The sequence below is a fragment of the Biomphalaria glabrata genome, chromosome 11, assembly GCF_947242115.1.
Source record: "Biomphalaria glabrata chromosome 11, xgBioGlab47.1, whole genome shotgun sequence".
Lineage (NCBI taxonomy): Eukaryota > Metazoa > Mollusca > Gastropoda > Planorbidae > Biomphalaria > Biomphalaria glabrata.
The window spans coordinates 3,989,851-4,011,784 of NC_074721.1; the positions used below are offsets into that span (position 1 = coordinate 3,989,851).

General features: G+C 38.0%; 1 protein-coding gene and 1 long non-coding RNA gene across 2 annotated transcripts in view; both read left to right on the top strand.

Annotated features, from left to right (window-relative positions):
- The window catches only part of LOC106059460 (uncharacterized), a 63,141-nt gene extending 60,648 nt beyond the window's left edge, over window positions 1-2,493 (top strand). The window contains exons 2-3 of the mRNA XM_056004297.1: window positions 970-1,124; window positions 2,141-2,493. Of these exons, the coding sequence (XP_055860272.1) occupies window positions 971-1,124; window positions 2,141-2,355 (369 nt within the window). The 5' untranslated portion in view covers window position 970 and the 3' untranslated portion in view covers window positions 2,356-2,493. The remainder of the gene's footprint in view (window positions 1-969; window positions 1,125-2,140) is intronic.
- A 7,996-nt stretch (window positions 2,494-10,489) lies between these two features.
- Window positions 10,490-13,801, top strand: LOC106059459 (uncharacterized). The gene is made up of 3 exons (XR_008773691.1): window positions 10,490-10,636; window positions 11,130-11,266; window positions 13,497-13,801. It is a non-coding gene; the product is annotated as an uncharacterized LOC106059459 (long non-coding RNA).
- The last annotated feature ends 8,133 nt before the right edge of the window (window positions 13,802-21,934 follow it).

Consider the following 21,934-nt stretch of genomic DNA (forward strand, 5'->3'; position numbering starts at 1 on the left):
TGACTTCAATCATTTTATTTTGTCGCAGCCTTAATATTTGAACAGATTAAATTACTGTCCCTCATAAAGTCATAACCCTGTGCTATGTGAGATTGTGTGGTGCCGCCTTCTTCTTCCACTTCCAACAACATATTTTGACGAAACGGGATTTCCCAGCATGTTAGTTATCTCAATACAGAATTAGACTGCAGAAGATGACATTCGTTGTGACTCTTGCAAAGACTGCCTCGAGAATTCTTTATCTGGCAAGACAGAAACAAGCTCAATCTTCGACTTTGGCTTGTCTGCACAGACTGTAGCAGCTATTGCTGACAAATTGGTTCTCTTTTGTGGAAACCTCCGTCTGTGCTCCGCCATGCTTTTCAAAGTGTCACTTATGTACGTGGTTTGGACATTGTGAATATGCAAAAGAAAAGTAAATAAAGGCAATTCATAACTATATTTCAAATATTTGTATATTAATTATAATCATAAATGTACAATACGCAAATTATTAGTTCGTGGTTAAACATAAAGCTTTGGTTATGCATATCAGATATTGACATAATGACTACGATTTTACGATATCAGCAAAAGCACAGTGACTTGAACTGACTAGTAAAAATACTTTTGGGAATAGCCGCATATTGGGGTATTGTAAAAAAAAAAAAAGTGGTCATACAAGTGTAAAGTTTTAGACCCGCTGTTTTTCATAATGTGGGGTGAACGCCATTTCGAGATACAGGTGTTAAAATAAGTCGAATTCGGTATGAAACTTTCACTTAGCTAACTGTTGGTGGAATGTATTCGGAATCCAATGTTTAAGAACATGTTATACTCGTCCCCTAGTTGACTATGCTTATCAAATTAAGTTTCTAAGGCGAGTAACCCAACACGGCTGTGCAATAATGTCATAAATACTGTCCTATGGTAAGGGCGGTTAAAACTTTTATGTTTATGATTGTATGAATACGTGATTTCTCTTTCCAGAATGTTCCTTTTAACGCTTGTGTTAATTGGGACCTGTTCCCTGCCTCTTACCTACGGCTACTCGCTGGCTTTCTGTCAGAGTGCTTGCGGTACGCCCCAGTCTCAGACAGGGGAAGGAACTCAGTTGATGAAGTTCATGTGTGGTTGCATGTACCGTAAGTGTATAATCTTTCTTTCTCTCTTTCTCTTTCTTTCTGTCTCTCTTCCTCTTTCTCTTTTTCTCCCTTTCTCTTTTTCTTTTTCTCTCTTTCTTTCTCTTTTTCTACCTCTCTCTCTCTCTTTTTTTTCTCTTTCTCTCTCTTGTCTCTTTCCCCCTTTTATTCCTCTCTTTCTTTTTCTCTCTTTTTCTCTCTTTCTCGTTTTCTCTTTCCTTTTTTCTCTCTCTTTCTCTCTCTTTCTTCTTTTCTGTTTCTGTCTCTCTCTTTCTCTCACTTTCTTTCTCTCTTTCTGTCTTTTTTTCTGTTTCTTTCTCTATTTTATTCTCTCTTTTTCGTTGTCTCTTTATCTTTCTCTACTTCCCTGTCTCTTCTTTCCCCGCCCTTCAGGAGCTCACGACCCAGTAACAGACTCTAAATGTTGTCACGCCTAAAACAAGAAAAGCCACTGTCTTCCGGAGATCTAGATCTATTTTAATCCTCTATTCGCCGTCTGCGCTTGATCTTCAACGAAAGCTTTGCTACCGGCCCCTAATATGTGTTTACAGCCTCTGTAAGATTTCTTTCTTCTCTTATGTAATCTCTTATATAATACAGACGTTACTTCAAAAAAAAGAAGATGCTTACGTCCTACGCGTCATCCATATCCAGTCATGCATGTTAAATTAAATGACCTAAATTCTGCCAAGTCACTGGTTTTCCTGGCTAGCTCAGGTAACCCATTCCATGCTCTAATAGCACTAGGGAAAAATGAGAATTTGTAAAAATTTGTCCTTTCTCTTGAAGATACAAGAAAAAAACAACTAAGTATTTGATTTAATGTGTTTTGTACTTTCCAATCAACCGTTTTGTTTTGTACTTTCTAAAACATCGCTATCTCATTCATTGCCATTGAAAATCAGTTTTGGACCCCAACGAGAAATGCGCATGCCAAAAGGTTTTAATTATCTTTCCTCACACTTCAGCCTTAATGACTTCTCTGATTTAATGTTCATGGTTTTATTGCAATCCCCCAGACCCAACAATCGAGCCACAAGTCCCCACAGTTGAAGGTAAGCACATGATCTACCTGCTGCCTGATCCGACGCTGCCCACGGACGACGCCAGAGTCCAGCCCTTCGCGAACACGAGCCCCAAGACCACGACAGAGGACATCTGTGACCTCCTTTGCTCGGTACAGATGGGCGGCGAGGCATGTCAGTGCAGCCACCCTAATCTTCCGGGGAGATAAAAACGTTGGAAAACTCATATGTGTTCATGGACGTACTAGGGTTATTGCCCCTTTAACAAGGGTTATATTGCCTTTGTTGCGAAATCAATAATTTATGTAAATGAAATTAATACTAATAAAAAAGGTTATATAACGTTACTGTAATTTTTTTTTTAAATTATTTTTGTAACTTTGAAAAAAAAAGTCAGATTCATGCACCATTCTTTTGTACAATTGTGTAAAATAAAGGCACTTCTTTCGAAACGTACACATACACATATACATATACACATATACATATACACATATACATATACACATATACATATACACATATACATATTGATGTGTATGGCAGACAGTTATCATGGGGGTCATGTGGCCAGCATAACGACCTACCGCCTTTTTTTCTCCAACGCATGTCAGAGACTCATTAAAGGGCGACTCGGAGACGTCCTAATAAAGCAGAATTGTCACTAAATGCCAGATTTCACAGGGACTCAAACTGGAGACACTTGGTTCGGAAGCCAAGCGCTTTAACACTCGGCCACCACGTCCTTTTTTTTTTTCGCGTGAGTCTATCTAAGTATAGGACTATCAGACCTCTGCTCACCCATGTATGAATTGAAAGGAGGACTAAGCCTTGAATAGCTGCTTGGTTCTCCGGTATGTGTGCTGGACTGTCGTTTAGTCCCGATGGTCCTGGGTTCATACCCAGCCTTCCTCGTCGTCCTGCGAGAGGTTTGGACTAAGAACTAAATTATCTTCAACTCTGTGGGAACATCCGAAACATACAAAACATTTTTTAAAACACACAAAATTACGAAAGTAAAGTTTAACAATTTACTTCATTAAACGTGTCAGAAATCAATGACATTCAAGCACATAGTATCGTGGGTTGTTTTTGTACGTAGCGAATTTTCTCAACAGTTAATCCTCCTAATGGAACTCAGTTTCTTCAGATTATACAGTCTTTCATTAATTCAATGAAGATTTTTTTTTTCTATTTAGTCCACTGTTCTAAGTGCCCCCCAAATGGGAATAGACCTTGTTTGCTATATAATTCCCTGTGATTTTTTTAAATTTAATAATTTGTCCTAGATAGGTCGTGGTGCGCTAGCCCACTCTGTATAGAAAGCACATGAGCGCAGAGAGATCGTTAGGTAAAGATAAAATAACTAGTACAAATGGGCTTCCCTTTTATCACCATTCCCGAGAATACAAATAAAAATAATAATTTCTTGACCTCTTGACCTCTGCCATCTTGCTGTTTATGAGCGAGTTTGTCTGTTTCAGACAGAATATAAGAAGGCTGGGATTTGACAGTTGGATGCAGTGATACACAAGTAAACACAAAATGAAAGCGGGACATTTTCAGACTTTAGGACATCGTCTGTCCGCAGGACGACACGAGCTAAAACAGAAGGACATGCGGTATCTCAAGTTAAGATTACATCATCTTTCCTTCGTAACAGTCATCTACTGATAACAGTCACGTCCAACAGTGGCGTAGCTAGGGTGGGGTAGGAGGGGGGAGAATTTGAAAACCCCGGGCCCCCACTTGAGGGAGGCCGCCAAATGAGTGTTTTTTACAATAAAAATTAAATGTTACGCAAAATGCAGGGGCCCCCCAAAAGAGGTCAAGCTTCCCGGGCCCCCAAATGATGGCAAATTCCTAGCTACGCCCCTGACGTCCATGCCATTTGGTTACAAAAATGTTCCTTTCTTTGGAATACTTTCAATAGCAGCTTGTCACTTATGCTACTTTGTTGTTGTCTTTTTTGGAGGTTTAAGTTTTTACTTAAAATCTGTGGTTTTTTTTTGTTTTGTTCTGTTTGTGTGCTAAGTGTTTTTTTTTTATGTAAACATATGTGATTGTATATGTTTAACCTAAATGTTACAATCGGTAGTGTGTGTGTGTGTGTGTGTTTACATGTCCGTCTGCAACAGTGTGTGTATAAGTGTGTGTGTTGGGGTGCTCCAATTAGCAGTAGCTTAAACTTTGATTAGATAACTTCACTGCCGGTGAAAGCCTCGCTTCTGTTTGAGGTCATGAACTGGACATTGATTCCCACACGAATTAGTTTCAATGATAGCTAGAGTCCTGGTTATTGCCTACATCTTGGTGAGTCAAGGCAACTGCCTACGTTGTGGCAATGGCCTAAGCTCTGTTTATTTGCCTAGTTCAGGGTGATGACTAACTCATGGCGATTGGGGACTACCTACTTCTTATCGTCTTCTTATCTTATACTATACAGACGTTACTTCAATAAAAAGATGATTACGTCCTACGCGTCCTGCATCTAGTTATGCAGAATTATCGAATGACTTAAATTCTGCCAAGTCACTGGTTTGCCTTGCTGGCTCAGGCAACCCATTCCATGCTCTAATAGCACTAGGGAAGAAGGAGCACTTGTACAAATTTGTCCTAGCATATGGAGCGAGGAATGTGCTTTTATCTTTGTGTCTTTCTGGGTATTTTATTAGATTTTGGTTTTGTATTTGGAGATTATGGTTCAGTGTTTTATGTATAATTGCTACATGGTGATAACCTAAGCCATCACTATATAACATACTGTCAAGCTGACGTTTTATATCAATTGATTCGGATTCAGAAAATGGGGGGGGGGGGGGAGAAATAAAGGAATTCGGGGTGCAATTAACCATAACTGGTTTTTAAAAGTATTTACCAACAAAAAAAAAGAAAGAAAAAAAAGTGAGATTCGACCTGAATTCAAACTCGTCGCTCATGCCTCCTCGGGATGATGTGCTAACCACTCTGCTAGTTAGATACTTATGGCGAAAGGTTTGTATATTTATATATTGTTTGTTTTATTTTAGAGTGGCGACCTGTACATAGGAATAATTCAGACTATACCACCACTTCAGTCAAGTAGGATTTATTTCCCTTGTTTGAGATACCAAACAAAATAATTAATTACCAATAGTTATTTAACTATTTGGTTATTTTTTTTTAAATTGATTCTTATGTTGTCAGGTAAAAGAAATAATTGGACACAATTTTAGCTTGAGAGAGAAATAGCGTGTACAAACTTTATACCAGACAGACAGACAAAGTTGATATAAGCTTTGTAAAAAAAAAAATTAAAAAAAAAAACATAGCCTCCTTTATTGAATAGAGTGATAATTTTTCTATTAAATATTATTATAGCTTTTATATAGCGCTACTTTCATGCTTAGAGCGCTTTTGGTCCAATCTCATTTGTGGACCAGTGGGGGGGGGGGAATGGGTATATGGGGTGTTGGTTTTCCGTGCTGCCTTTAGGCGCTCAGCAAACACAACTCTCTCTGCCCGAGTCGGGTGTGTCGAACCTCGAGCCCTCTTCTAGGTAGCCAAGCCAAGCCATGTCCAAGCGCACTTGGCCTCTCAACCACGCTTCCACCAATCACTAAAGAATGTTAGATTTGTATAGAAAACTGGAAGAGTTTAACAGTTGGATCCGTTTTCGTGAAACTTATCCTTTGTTCCAGGTTGTGTTCATGGAAAATGTGCAAGCTGATAAGAGGAATTGTACAACTTACTTTGAGCTACAAGCAAAAGTGCTTCGAGGTTTTCATTTTGCTGAAAAGTGTACAAAGATAAAATACTCAGAAAGACACAAAGATAAAGGCACATTCCTAGTCCCATATGCTAGGACAAATTTGTAGAAACACTCCTTCTTCCCTAGTGCTATTAGAGCATGGAATGGGTTGCCTGAGCTAGCCAGGGAAAACCAGTGACTTGGCTGAATTTAAGTCATTGGTTAATATGCATGACTAAACGCATGACGCGTAGGACGTAATCATCTTCTTTTTTGAAGTAACATCTGTATTATATAAGATAAGATAAGATAAGATAAGATTATTATATAGGTTATTAAAACACTTCTCTTATCAGCACCGGATGCACTAAAAGTAAAGTAAAAAAAAAAAAAAGGAACGTTCCCCCCCCCCTATCAGACCTTGAGACCTATGGGACAAGTCCCAAAAAGCCTGTGGAGTCTGGGAGCGAATGAGGCGCCCTGACCGCACTTCCCCGTGGTGGAGGCTGTCCAGGCCTGAGCAAGCTATTATAGCACAGTGCAGGACAGGCCACTGTCCTGTTGGCTCATATTTCTCGCGGCTATGGCCAAATTTCGATTCACGGTGCCCTCGCTGCGGGGAAGAAGAGGAAACCGTGCCTCATATTCTGTTTGACTAGCCCCAGGTTTGCTGATCTCCGCCCCGACAGGTCTGGGAAACCCAAAATTCTCGACCTGTATGGTGACATTCATGCACTACGCAAGACAGCAGGGTTTCTGTCCAGGGCTTTTGCAAGAGAGGATTTGAGCCTCTCAAGCCCTCACTCTAATGGAGTTTGATGATGATGATGATGATGGGGCAGATGATGTAAGGGTCATCTGATTCTGTGGCAAACGGTTAACGAGGGTGTCATGTGGCCAGCACAACGACCAACCGCCTTTCCTTTCCCCCCGACTAATGCCAGGTACCCATTAGAGCTGAGGTGAACTCAGAGACGCCCAAGGATCCCGAAATTGAAAAGCCCAGTCCACCAGTATTCGAACCCGGGACCCCCGATTTAGAAACCAAGCGCTTTATCGCTCAGCCACAGCCCCTCTCGCGGATAGACGGAAAGGCTTGCAAATCAATGCGTTTGTTTCCACGTTTGAGAATCGCCAATGTCGCAATTAAGAAATAACGAAAAGGCTCTACATTTTGTATGACGAAACCAAACGTGTGTGTGTGTGCGTGTGTGAGTGAATGCGTGTGTGTGTGTGCGTGTATGAGTGAATGCGTGTGTGTGTGTGTGTGCGCGTGTGTGAGTGAATGCGTGTGTGTGTGTGTGCGTGTATGAGTGAATGTGTGTGTGTGTGTGTGTAAATAAAGCTACACATTTTGTGGTGACATTGAACTCTGTGGTTTATCTAACACGATCTCTTGTTTGTTTGTTTACTCACTTTCTGATTGGTCAATGGATAATTGAGTGTCAATCTACTTTATGTGTGAAGGGAAAGTGAAACGGTTCTCACGCTATGTGTATTAAGTCCAGGATCAACCGATACACAGTTTTTTTTTATGCGATATGAATATAAAATGCAAACATGTAGCATAGCATGTCATGAGTGTAAAAAGACTTTTTTTTTTAAATTTAAAATTAGATTCCTAGCTGCATAACTATTCAAGTTTGGTGAAAAAAGGGGGAGGGGGGGGAATGAGAGGCACCACTGATGATTCTTTTTTTTTTTTTTTTTGCAGAGTTTGTATGGAGATAAATAGTTTTTCCTTCAAGTTTTCATTTCTTCTCCACGTGAAGTAGGTGCGCTCTAAACAATCCCGAAATTCACAACACAGTCTTCACCGAGATTCAAACTTGGGAGCCCTTGGTTCAAAAGTCAAGCTGACCCCATTACGCCACCGCACCCCCCCCCTACGGGATGACTTTTACATTTATATAACTTTGAGATTTACTACTGAGATGGTGTATACAAAGATTACAAGACACTCCTTATCTTGCGTCCGATTCGAGGGTCGTGACGTCTTTCGTTGAGATTTGAGCCACTCTTCAATGCATGGAACACATTTTAATGAACCAATACATTGCGATATACTGGAGCTAATCGATTCCATGGGACACAATCGGAATATCTGGAAAAAATGTTCGCACCAGGATTTAATGTTAACCTTTTTTAACTTAACGGGTCGAGGTGACCGAGTTATAAAGCGCTTGGTTTTCGAACCGAAAGGGGGTAAGTTCGAATCCAAGACTGGGATTTTTACTTAGGGTATCTGACATGTGCTAGGAAGTAAAAGATAATTTGCTGGCCACATGACAACCTCGGTCAAATAAAACAGATGAAATCTACAGCATCTGGCGTCCTAAATCCTAAAGTCTCTAAGGTGTATTTACTTTTGTATTTATAATGAGAAGGATTTTTTTTTCAACATTTATTTACTAAAAATACTAGTTTTTGTTTGTTTGTTTTTTTCTTACTGAAACAAACACAAATAATTTCTTCTACTATCTGTTCGGATTCGACCTGCAAGTATTTACTTACTTTCATGTCACAAAATCGAGACCGTCCGTGCAAAGTTTAGTTCAATGATAGGATTTATTAGCCAAGAAGATGCCGACAACAGAGATAGTTATATCCTAGATTTGAACTCCAGGGACACAAGACGTAGAGGAAGACCAAAAAAGAACATAGCGAGGCAGTACAGTAGAGGAAGCCGAGAGGACTGGAAAGAGCTGGGAAGCCATCAAAAAACTAGCAGGAGACCGTGGAGAGTGGTGTGTTTTTACAGAGGCCCTAGGTTCCACGAGGAACTCAAAGGGAAGATGATGATGATGATGATGATGATGATGATATTAAGCACGTTCCCATAAATACCCCCCTCCCCACCATCCATTTTCTTTTTACATTTATTCCCCCCCCCCTTTTTTTTTTCCATCCACCAATCGCTCTCTTATTTTTCTCGGCCTTAATTGTTTTCGGCCTTAATTGTTTTCGGCCTTAATTATTCTCGGGCTTAATTATTTTCGGCCTTATTTATTTTTTATTCCATCGAAACGTACATTTGTAGATATGACTTTTAATATCTCAAAATCCTGTTCTATCTAGAGTTGTCTCCTTTGTTTCTATGCAAGTTGAGATGTTATGAATGACTTGATCTTTTCTTTACAACTTCACAAACTAAAACAATGCTTTCCAGTGCGGAACAGCTGATTTAATTTTTTTTTTAAATCACGCTTACAGCTCAGCAGAGAAAAACCTGGCAAGTAGATGAAGAAAAAGGGGGGGGGGGAAGAAACAATGCTTTCAATTTGAACTACCTCAACTAGTGTTTGTAAAAAGTAAAATTGGAAAGCTACATAATAAGAAAGGAAACAAAACAGATTAGATTGGGATTCGAACCAAACCCTCCCCCCTTTTCTTTCTCCCTTTTTGAAATGCTTAAAGTAAACCAAGCAACCTTTTCATTGCAACAAGTTTTCAGACAAAGAAAGACTATATTCGAATTGTTTCGTCCCTAGCGAGGGAACAGTGGCGGAGTGGTTACGCGCTTGGATTTCGAACCTGGAGTCCTGGGTTTTAATCTCGGTGAAGACTGTGATTTTGAATTCCAGGATTTTTTAGGGCGCCCCTGTGTCCCCCTAAACTCTATTAGTTACCTGACTTTAGGCGGTTGGTCGTTGTGCTGGTCACATAACACCCTGCTCGTTAACCGTCGGCCAAAGAAACAGATGCCTTAAACATCATCTGCCCTATAGATCGCAAGGTCTGAAAGGGGAACGAAAAAGTCTCTAGCGTCATCACTAAATATTTTGAGAAAGCCTTAACCGCATTGGGGAGACATTATACGTTTCGGTTAGAATAAAAATAAACATGACAATATATATAGGCCTACACATGTAACATATAACAGAAGAAATATGACAGCAAGGTTATTGAGAGATAAAGTTGAAGAAAACTTAGCAGACATAGATAAGCCCCGACAAGGACTCGAACTCAAACTTCATTTACGAGGAGAGGATTGTCTGACTTCGAGGCCGTAAGTTCCGCCCTTGGTTGGATTATATTTTGCTCTTGACCGTTAGGGGGCGCTTTAGTCAGCTTATTGTTTATGGAGACTTGAAATTAATTATGAAGGGTAGATGCACTGACGTTGTATGAAGAAACACCTTGTTGTAAATTTTTAAAGAAAGCTTTCTGTTTTTTTTATTAATATGAGCTCCCCTTTAAGACCTTGCGATCTATGGGACGGATGGTGTAAAGCTCATCTGTTTCTGTGGTCCAAGATTAACGAGAGTGTCATGTAGCCATCCCAATGACCAAACGCCTCTACTTTTCCCCATCTAATGTCAAGTACCCAAATAGAGCGGACTCAGAGGAGCCCTAAAAGATCCCAAATTTAAAAATCCCAGTCTTCACCAGAGATTCAAACTAGGAAAGTTTGGAATCCTCCTTATTTAATATCTATGAATATAGTTTTTCTCAGGGCGAATCCAGAATTGGGAGAGGGGTAGGGATATCGGCCTTCCCTCCCTCTAGATCCGCCAGACTGTTAACCTTATCAAGCATGGAGTCACTTTTAATTGATTCATTGAGAAATAAAAAACAACAACAACAATGTCGACCCACTTCCCCGCCCACCCCCGTACCCACCTGTGCAACCAATAATTCTGAGAAGCCCTGCAACACGTGACCATCAGATCGACTAGGACGAGGAAGCAAAGGGAACAGACAGTTATCCCATAATCCTGAGGGTGTTGATTCAATTGTAGGTCATCTTCACTACCGAAGTAAGTTATTTAAGTTTGACTATACTTATATTTCGACTACTGATACTTCTTCTAATGATACTTTTTAAATGCATGTCGCTTACATGACGTAGTTAAATTCATTGTGAGTAAAAGAAGCAAAATAAAAAATATTTTTTTTAAAAAGCTTATATAAGGGGAAGAACTCCACATGTACAAGTATAGCTCTCAATAATGTACAATTTGTTTCCCTTTTTGTTATCACATGCGACGCCTCATCACTAATACTTAATTGACTAATTGGTTATTTTTTTTAAATGATTCATCTTTTGATAGGTAAATAAATAATTACATAAAGTTTTAACTTGATCAGAGAATGGGTGTGGGAGAAATAGCGTGTTCAAAATGTGTACTAGACAGAAAGACAAAGATATAAGCTTTGTAGAAAAGGGTTTATCATGTCATAGAACATTCATACATCGCCTACGTGCTTGGATAAATTATCTCAGTCTAGTGTTACATGTTCTATTAACAGTGTCTCTTGTAGGATGTCCAAACTAGGTCTGGTTGTACCGAGTCTAAAGTTGCTTCTGAAATGCGCTGATCAATTTAGCAGGCTATGTTTCATGGCGTACCTAATACTAATGTTGGACGCCATCTTGGAGTTTGGCGGTAAGTTTTTGTAATTTTTTTTAGTTATGATTAATAATTTGCGCTCCTTTCATCAAATTAAACTGTTGATTCTAAACTTGGTTTTTTTACAAAACTTATAACAACGCACTCTGTCTGTCAGTTTGTCTGTCTTTCTTGCCATATGTTCGTACATGTTATTTCTCCGACAATCAAGCTCGGATCAGGCTGAAATTTAGCAGAATTATTTTAACTATTGGTAATAAACTACTGTATTTGGTATCTCAAACAAGAAAGAAATAGTACTCGATTGAAGTGGTGGTATAAGCTGAATTAGTCCCCTTTCCAAGGGAAAGAAATAGTACTTGATTGTAGTGGTTGTATAATCTGAATTAGTCCCCTTTACAGATTGTCGTCTGATACTTATTACATGACTGATCCAAACTAATTGATATATTTAATATAATCTTTGTTGTTGCTGTTGTTGTTTTTGTTGTTGTTGTTGTTTGTGTATTTTGCTCTTTAAAGACTTGACTTTCCTGACAATGTTCTTAGACTTAACTTCTTATGTGACAATGTTCAGACTGTCTTTTAGAAGTTTATTATAAACGCTCTGTGATCGTCGAATGCCAATAGCCAAATTTTTAACTGGACAATTGTGAAATTGTAAAGTTGCAATGTAAATTTAACCACCCCAAAAAAAAAAATAAATCCCAGAGACATCGACTCACACACTGTGCACCCTTTGCTTTGTGTCTTAAGTTGACTAGACGGTGTATACTAGAAAAACTCCCATCTCTCGGTGACAAGATACCCGCAGTAACTAAAGCTTCACTTCTTTCCGATGGTTACATACTCAGCATGGGGGCGTAGCTATGACTTTTGCATCGTTTGAGGCCCGGGGGTTGGGGCTTGACCTCTTTGGGGGGGGGAGCTGCTTTTTGCGTAATATTTAATTTTTAATGTAAAAAAACACTCCTTTGGGGGCCCTCAAGTTGGGACCCTGGGGGATTTTCAAATTCTCCCCACTCCTCCCCCCACCCTAGCTACGCCACTGACTCGGCATAATTTATTTAGGATGCTATTTTGTACAAAGTCCACCAAATTCAAGTCTCATAGTATTTCCAAAGTGTGGATCTACTTCTGTTCCATTTATTGCCCCAGGCTTTTAGCCTCTGACCTACAAAACAAAGATGTAGATCATCTTGGTACTGCTATTTACAATCGCTGGTCACACAAAAATTCACTTTTAATTAACTTTTTAAAAAACAATTTTGTACTTTGTAAATTGTACTTTGTAGATCAACATAGCCAACAATCGTACATAATGATAATATTTAAAAAGTCTATTTTTAAACTACTCTAATCCTGAGATCATCAGCATGATGGTGGCCTAGTCGTGTGATGTGCGCTCTGGGCTGTCGTCTCGACGGTCTCGGGTTCGAACACTGCACGCTGATATCCCCCGTTATTCAGCCGGAGATTTGGGCTAGGATGTAGAATATTGTAGACTATCTTCAACTCTGGAGGAACATCCGAAACATGTAAAACATTTTACAAACACAAAATGCTCTATACATATGTGTATATTACTTCCTTGCTTGTTTGCCAGAGTCCATTCCCTTGACGAGTTACGCTATTTCAACGACCATTGCATTGTAAATAACAAATTAAAGAAATAAAAAAAAAACGACTTGTTAAGATTTTCTTTATATCCAAGCGGTAGCTAGTATTAATTCTTAACTCTTTCTCTCCGTAATTATTTTCCACGTTCCGATGGCAGTATTTATTTTGCTCATTTATGTTTCACTCCCCTGTTATCATTAAACTTCAATAACTTTTCTGTATGTAATCAGGAAATGTTGTATGAGGTATATAATTATAGAAGAATGCATGTTCTTTTTATATAGCACAAATTAAAGTTTATAAAACCAAATATTAATTTAATTTAATGGGGTAAAATCAACGCTGGTATTGTCAGTTAGGAGTGAAAGGGTTAAAGCCCAAACTAATAATGTTCAAATGTTCTGAAGTGACAGGAATGGTATATGTGTATATACTTGTATATCCTCAGTTAGGAGTGAAAGAGTTAAAGCCCAAACTAATAATGTTCAAATGTACTGAAGTGACAGGAGTGGTATATGTGTATATACTTGTATATCCTCAGTTAGGAGTGAAAGAGTTAAAGCCCAAACTAATAATGTTCAAATGTACTGAAGTGATAGATATATGGTATATGTGTATATACTTGTATATACTTGTATATCCTCAGAGTCGGAGTGTCATTGGGGCAGACGCAGAGGCTCGACCATTCCGCCGGTCACCTTCGACATGAGCTACTGGTGCGAAATCTGGTGCATGGATCAAATGGGAGGCAATTTGTGCAACTGTAGAGTCGCCCCATTCCCAGGGTAGTCTTTACCATGCGCCACATTTTTGTCTTGGATTGACTTCACGTTGCGCCAATATGTTTGGCTTTACGAGGTTCAAATTACATTGAAATGATGAATAAAATACTACATCTGAAATACATATTTAATTAGTGCGAAATTTTAAAGATGGATTGTTATATTTTAATGCTTTGTTAATGTCTTTTTACAAACCTTATGTCTGTCTGTCTGTCTGGTTAAAAGTTTGTACGTGTTATCTCTCCGACACCCATTCTCGAATCGGAAATTTTGCACAATTATATCTATTACCTGACAACAAAAGAATCAATTTAAATAAAATCAGTTAATTAACTATTCGTAATTAATTGCTTTGTTTTTGGTATCTCGAACAAGGAAAAGAAATGGTATTTGACTGAAGTGTTGGTATAAGCTGAACAAGACACAAAGATAAAGGCACATTCCTCGTTCCATATGCTAGGACAAATTTGTACAAATGCTCCTTCTTCCCTAGTGCTATTAGAGCATGGAATGGGTTGCCTGAGCTAGCCAGGAAAACCCAGTGACATGGCAGAATTTAGGTCATTGGTTAATATGCATGACTAAATGCATGACGCGTAGGACGTAATCATCTTCTTTTATTATAATTATAGCTTTTATATAGCGCTACTTTCATGATTATAGCATGCTCAGAGCGCTTTGGTCCAATCTCATTTGTGGACCAGTGTGTGTGTGTGTGGGGGGGGGTATCTAGGAGTTGGTTTTCCGTGCTGCCTCTAGGCACTCAGCAAACACAACTCTGCCGGAGTCGGGTGTCGAACCTTCTAGGTAGCCAATACAAGCCAAGTTCAAGCGCACTTAGCCTCTCGACCACGCTTCCCATATAAGATAAGATAAGTTTAAAACAAACAATAGATAACTATATAATCTTCTATTCTCACTGTCACCTCACTAACAGAATGGTTAGTATGTTGGCTTGCGGATGTGAGAGCCATGAGTTCGATTTCAGGTCGTTACCATCCCCCAGCCCGTCTTCGGACAGGGATTTTGTTTAGAAAATAATAATGAAAATAATAATGAAAATAATTAATAATGAAAATAATTAATAATGAACATAATAATTGTTGTGCTTTTTTTTTATTATTAATTTACTGCTTGTCTGCCACCTTTATTTTTCAACCCCCCGCCCCCTTCTTCAAACTTTATCCTACAGTGGATCAAAATATTACCAAAAAATATATTTACGTATATAGCTTAGAATCGTCTTAAAATAGCATGTCAATCTTGATAAGGAATTATCCTAGACGTCAGCGCGTGACGAAAACTGTGTTCCATTATTTAGCGCTTTGATTGAATGCTAATCAAACATCAAATTAAAAAGTAAGACAAAAAAATGCACGACTTAAATTCGTAATCTTCATTTCCTGCCCCAGACATGTGCAGGAACTTTCAGATCGTGCTTGATTTGACATGTTGTTGTTGTTGTTTTTTCCACAACAATGAAAGTGATTGTGTTGCTCTTACTTCTGCGTGTACAGTCACCGCCTTGCCCCTCTTCTTCATTGGGGTCATCCCATAAATTAGCCTGTAGGTCACCTCCCGTGCTTTCGGAGTTATGTTTTTATTGTGTAATTGCGTGAATGTGTCTGTGTGTGTATTAAACACTATTCCTAATTCTCTCCCCCCATTTTATTCTAAGCTCTAAATTTTCTTTAAGGTTATCTCGAAGTGCTGTGTAAATGTGTATTAGATTTTCATTGTTTTGTAGGTGTCTGGTTAGTGATCTGTAAAAAGGGTGGATGTGGGTGCCGAAAAAGTGAGGTGTGTTGTATTGGATGGGGAGAATACTTTCACCTGTTTGGGGGGGGGGGGGGGTTGTGTATGGGGAGGGTGAGGCATGCTAGTTAGGGAATTTAATCATCTCGTAATCTCCCCTGAACTTGTTTACGGAAACAGCCTATTAGTTGTTTGTGTTTAGCTAACACCAAAAAGACGCCAACCCAGCGTGGCTACCCACTGGTAGAAAATTAATAATCTTCAGTCCTGAAGGACCGTCCGAAATTAACGTCAGTCTGAAATGCAATGGGCCGATTCGGCCCTAAAACTTGATGGTCTTCCCACAAGAAGTTTTGAGGGGGAAAAAAAACGGACTTGAGGAGTCTGTGCAGCTCTGGGATCTCTGATCTCTGTTCGCTGAGGTTCGAGAGATGACGTATGCACTGACCACCTTGTAATTGACTAACACACACACACAAGGAGCAAAGGGTTGTACCGAGACCGATGTTACCTATAATCCTGCCTGCTAACGACTGGACCGGGGTTTGGAAGTGGCCAGCGATCGAACCCAAAAAGCTACGCCTGCAAAGACACCTCAAAGAAGTGGCGGATTTGTGGAAACTGACAGGATGTTCTTGATGGCACTAGACCTAATGTTTCCGCTTGCTTTCTCAGGCACGTCTTTATGGCCTTTACTTGCAACCGTCACTTTAATACCAATATGTTAACATTTCATTTTAAATTATAATATCTATGAACTATATATATTTAAAATTACAAATCATAAGTATGTACTTATTATTGCATAGACGACGCACAAAGATATTTATTTGATGCATATCTATCAAAGGGAGATAATCAAATTTATATAAAATAAAATTACTTTTATCTTACTAACCTTACTTCCCTTGATTATAATTATGGGATATTTTAAAAATTATTATTAAACTTATTATTATAAAATTATAATCAATTCCTAATTTGTGTGTAAATAATATAATAAACTAAACATTCATATTTTATTTTCACAATTTTGTAAAAATTATTATTTGTATAGGCTGTTCGATTCACCTTATTAAATGATTGCATCCACTGTAGCAGGGCCGGTCCTATTAATTTCAGTGCCCTACTCGAAACGGATTTAGCAGGGCCCAGTCTGGGTAGGGATAAGGCTAATTTCAAAATTTAGATTTTGTATTTGAAAATACATTAGTCTTTGCAATAAATTTTTATGAAATAAAAGCTGACAATGCTGTTTTTTTATATATAAATATTTGGAACAAATAAAGAATAGATTGAAGGGCATATTTTTACGATTATTTAGCCTATATGCAATTTGATTCTTCTGCACTTCTTAATATTTAAGTTAGAAAAACATAAGAAACACTTAGATCCAGTGCTTTTTTTGTGACGGTACGCACCGGTACGGCGTACCGGCACCTTTTTCAATGTGGAGAAAAAAAATATTTGTTTTTCTTGTATTTTAACGTTTATTATTAATTTATTAGTAGTTAAAAGTTAGGCAATCCACCATTGAGTACCGGCTCCTATTTTTTTACAAAAAAAAAAAAAAAAAGCACTGCTTATTTGTAAACTTCAGATTCTATTTCCCTTTATCTTCCACATTCTTTTTTTCAAATATAAATGTCTCACGCCATATTTGCAAGGCGGATTTAAATTATCTTGTAAATTACAGACGTTCCTCCAAAAGCCTTGGTCCTCTCCACGAGTTTAACTTTTTGTTTTCCAATGTGGTTGCTTGAGACAGGCCTACGCGTGTCTCTCTTGTCAGACCTTGAAAGGGGGGGGGGGGTTTGCGTCCACATTGTTTGTCGTGTCATCGAGCTCAGGCGTGACCTTCCATTAGGAGGGGCTACCACTCAGGCTCCCACGCTGACGTTTATCAGGGTACATCTACTTATTGTTGTATCGACATTACGGGGGGTGCTGTTTTAAGTTCGTTGTACTTTCACCTGTTGGAGGGGGGGGGGCTGTATGTGGAGGGTGAGGCATGCTGGTTAGGGGATTTAATCATCTCGTAATCTCCCCTGAACTTGTTTGCGGAAACAGCCTATTAGTTGTGTGTGTTTATCTAACACCCGAAAAGACGCCAACCCAGTGTGGCTACCCACTGGTAGAAAATTAAAAAAATGACCCTCCTCAAAATTCACGTACTTTATGTGTGTGTTTGTGGGTAAGAAAAAAAAAGGGGGTTAAAAAGAAAGTTTGAAATACTTGCCACTGTGCCAGGCAGTTTCTTCTCAAATAATGATATATTTCTTTTATTTCAAGTGTCTAAATGATAATATTTAGGTATTAGTAGACCCTAGCTAAAATGGTATTGTGGTGGGAGGGAGGGTGGTGATGAGGCTACTCAAAAAACTATAAGTATTATTTTCATATAGAACAACATATTATTATCTATGACGAAAATGTCAATATTCATAACGATTTTCTGAGGTTTTTGTATAAATATAGTTAACTTACTGTAGAGCTATGAACCAAGTTTCAACCAAATATCATGCACTGGTCAGTGAAAGACGTTATTCCATTCATTTAGTCATCTCTCTATCTTCTAAATCTAAATATAGTTTACTTACTTTAGAGCTATGAACCAAGTTTCAACCAAATATCATGCACTGGTCAGTGAAAGACGTTATTCCATTCATTTAGTCATCTCTCTATCTTCTAAATCTAAATATAGTTTACTTACTTTAGAGCTATGAACCAAGTTTCAACCAAATATCATGCACTGGTCAGTGAAAGACGTTATTCCATTCATTTAGTCATCTCTCTATCTTCTAAATCTAAATATAGTTTACTTACTTTAGAGCTATGAACCAAGTTTCAACCAAATATCATGCACTGGTCAGTGAAAGACGTTATTCCATTCATTTAGTCATCTCTCTATCTTCTAGATCTAAATATAGTTTACTTACTTTAGAGCTATGAACCAAGTTTCAACCAAATATCATGCACTGGTCAGTGAAAGACGTTATTCCATTCATTTAGTCATCTCTCTATCTTCTAAATCTAAATATAGTTAACTTACTTTAGAGCTATGAACCAAGTTTCAACCAAATATCATGCACTGGTCAGTGAAAGACGTTATTCCATTCATTTAGTCATCTCTCTATCTTCTAAATCTAAATATAGTTAACTTACTTTAGAGCTATGAACCAAGTTTCAACCAAATATCATGCACTGGTCAGTGAAAGACGTTATTCCATTCATTTAGTCATCTCTCTATCTTCTAAATCTAAATATAGTTAACTTACTTTAGAGCTATGAACCAAGTTTCAACCAAATAGCATGCACTGGTCAGTGAAAGACGTTATTCCATTCATTTAGTCACCTCTCTATCTTCTAGATCTAAATATAGTTTACTTACTTTAGAGCTATGAACCAAGTTTCAACCAAATAGCATGCATTGGTCAGTGAAAGACATTATTCCATTCATTTAGTCATCTCTCTATCTTCTAGATCTAAATATAGTTTACTTACTTTAGAGTTATGAACTAAGTTTCAACCAAATAGCAAGCATTGGTCAGTGAAAGACACTATTCCATTCATTTAGTCATCTCTCTATCTTCTAAATCTAAATATTGTTAACTTACTTTAGATCTATGAACCAAGTTTCAACCAAATAGCATGCATTGGTCAGTGAAAGACACTATTCCATTCATTTAGTCATCTCTCTATCTTCTAGATCTTTGTTATTAACTTTCGCCTCAAATCAGTGTCCTCATTAATTGCAATAGCACAAACATATTTAATTTTAACTAGTCCCATGTGATATTCGGATGTTTCTCTGGCTTGATAAATATTTAGTGTTCTTTTTTGTTTAGATTTTACCCCCTTTTTTTTAAATTCTGTTCTAATTGCATTAAATTTGTTTTATACAATACAGAAGACAACAACAGTCGTTCTGATAGAATGTTCTACACTATTTTACAGTGTCAACTTTGTCGGATTTAATAGTAATGGAAACATATCAATCGTGACAGTTCAAAGTGTTCTGAACATGAAAGTAATACAGTTTAGATCTTACTAGTATTACAGCAACATTAGAAAGTACTAGTCAGAAACTATAAAGATTTCTTTCACAATTTTTTAAATACAAAACAAAATAAAAAACAGATTAAGCTTTAAGAAAAAGGAATAATTAGCAGCTGTATCAAAATTTTAATTCGTGACTATCAGGACTATCCCAAATTCCCAATAGACCTAATTGTTATTTTCGACCCCTCCCCCTTTTTTCCCCTGTACAACACATTAATATATTCTTAACCAAACTCTCCACATCCCTCTTCCCCCCCCCCCCATACCTGTAAATACTAACAATGGTTTTATGAACTGAAGATATAGAAATGATTATCACTTCAAACGCACGTATAGGGCTAGCCACCATTACAATTTACAATAAACCTGATGGAAAGTGGTACCTTACATTAAAGCTTAAAACATAAGCTAATGTTTTATTGAAGTTACTATAACTTTTGGTACAACATTCACACTATTTTGAGGGAGCTTTTTAGATTCTAGTTATTATAGGTTTTCACTAAAGTGCATTTATTTTTTCACTTAGGTGTCATCCCCAAGTTTTTATGGTGGTCCCAGCTGTTCATGTGTCATGGACCCATGGGCAATGAGCCCCTTTGCGTCATTGTTGATTGCTACGCTTCAGGCTGTGGGCCCCTAATGGCCGTGGGCCCTGGTTCATTGAACCCCTTCGCGCCATAGATACTACGCCACTGGTTGGGGGGGGGGTGTTATCGGTTGGAGCCAAATTGATGAGTTTTTTTCCATAGCAATAAATGCTTCGCGGCGCGCAACATACCCGGGCATTCTTTATTCACTCAGTAACCAATTACGGCTGGACGTATTATTAAACGTCTTAGATTAAGAAAAATAAAATATGGCGACATATCAGGTCTGCACATGGATTTGAATTGGATGACACCTGATAAAGAAATAAAGGGCCTAACCCAAAAAAAAACAACTAATTATTTTTTTTTTCTGAGTAAGTGACGCGTAAGTCTCATCCGCCATCTTGGACTGAGACACAATGCGTCTGTGGTGTAGACATAGCAAAGCAAAGTAAAGCACAGATAAAACGTCCCCCTTGTGGAGTTTCAGGCTGACCAGAGACTGACCACCTTGACTTGGCGTGGCAAAGCCTTTGAGACTGGGTTAAGAAAACAATGCTTTTGTTTTCCGATGAGACCATCCGGAACGCCAACCTTGTGCAACACAATAAAATGGCCATGAGTGACGCCAGCAGACTTTATATATGTGCTGTTGTCGGCATTTTACACTACACACTTCTATGACTACACAGTAAGGATCTACCATACCAGCATTGTCAGACGTGTCAGTAACTTGTCAAGAAAAGAACAAAAATAAAAGAGTTTAGCCTAAATTGTTAAGCCTCTATATCAATTCTTCTATCAACCACTTGTTGATGTTTAGAAACAATTATGGGCCTACTTGAAAGTGTATGGTTGGCATGGCATTTGTAATGTGTTAATGATATGCTGACCTTGATATAGGAGGACATTTTCGCGACCAAAAAACAACAACAAATGAATTTTGTAAAATAAATAACACTCTGTATCGCCACATTTCAAGATTCTCACCACTTGCGAAAAATGGCGGGAAAGGGTTCCTAACCGTTCATTGCTTACGGGCCCATGACAAATATCTTATTTTATGAAATACAGACTTGACTTCCAAAAAGATGATTACGTCTTGCGCGTGTTCCTAGATCAATCTAGTCATGCATGTTAATCAATGGCTTAAATTCTGCCAAGTCATTGATTTTCCTGGCTGACTCAGGCTCTGATTAAATGCTCTAATATTACTAATGAAGAATAAGAAGCATTTGTACCCCTTTTGTAATTTATTTTGAACTCGTAAACAAACAAACAAGGTTTACAATGACCGTTTGTGTGGAAACACGAACTCAAAATCGGCCCCCGAAGTGGTCCACCCAGGCAGGTAAAAAGGCAGGTTTTAATATTTTCAAAAAGAATATCAGAACGAAATTCTATCAAAGGCAAACGACAGAGAATAATGGAGAAAGAAGGTTGACAGATCTTGTGTGGTGCCCCAACGGTCCAGCAGACCAAGGGATAAGTGAACGTGAAGTTAGATGTGAACCTTGCCTAACTGATGTAATATATGATTATCTAATTGATCTACTTATTTTGCATAGAGTCAATCTCTTATTCAAAGCCTCATTAAAAAATCAAAATTCCGTAAAAAAAATAAAATCCTTAGTTAAGTGTCCTGTACTTTCTGCATCGCCCTGCTGTTCACACGATAATATGAAAAACTACTTATTAATTGTTGTTTTAAATAATGTTCCACTTATATGTATATTAAATAGATTTTGTCTCTTTGAAAAAAAATAGTAACCAACTTTTTGGGAAATGTAGTAGTTAGTATGACAGAACTTACATAACCTAGCAATACATTTGTAAAAAAAATATTTTTTTTGACAAAAAATCTAAAACCGTTTGCATAAATGTGTTAAAATATGGTA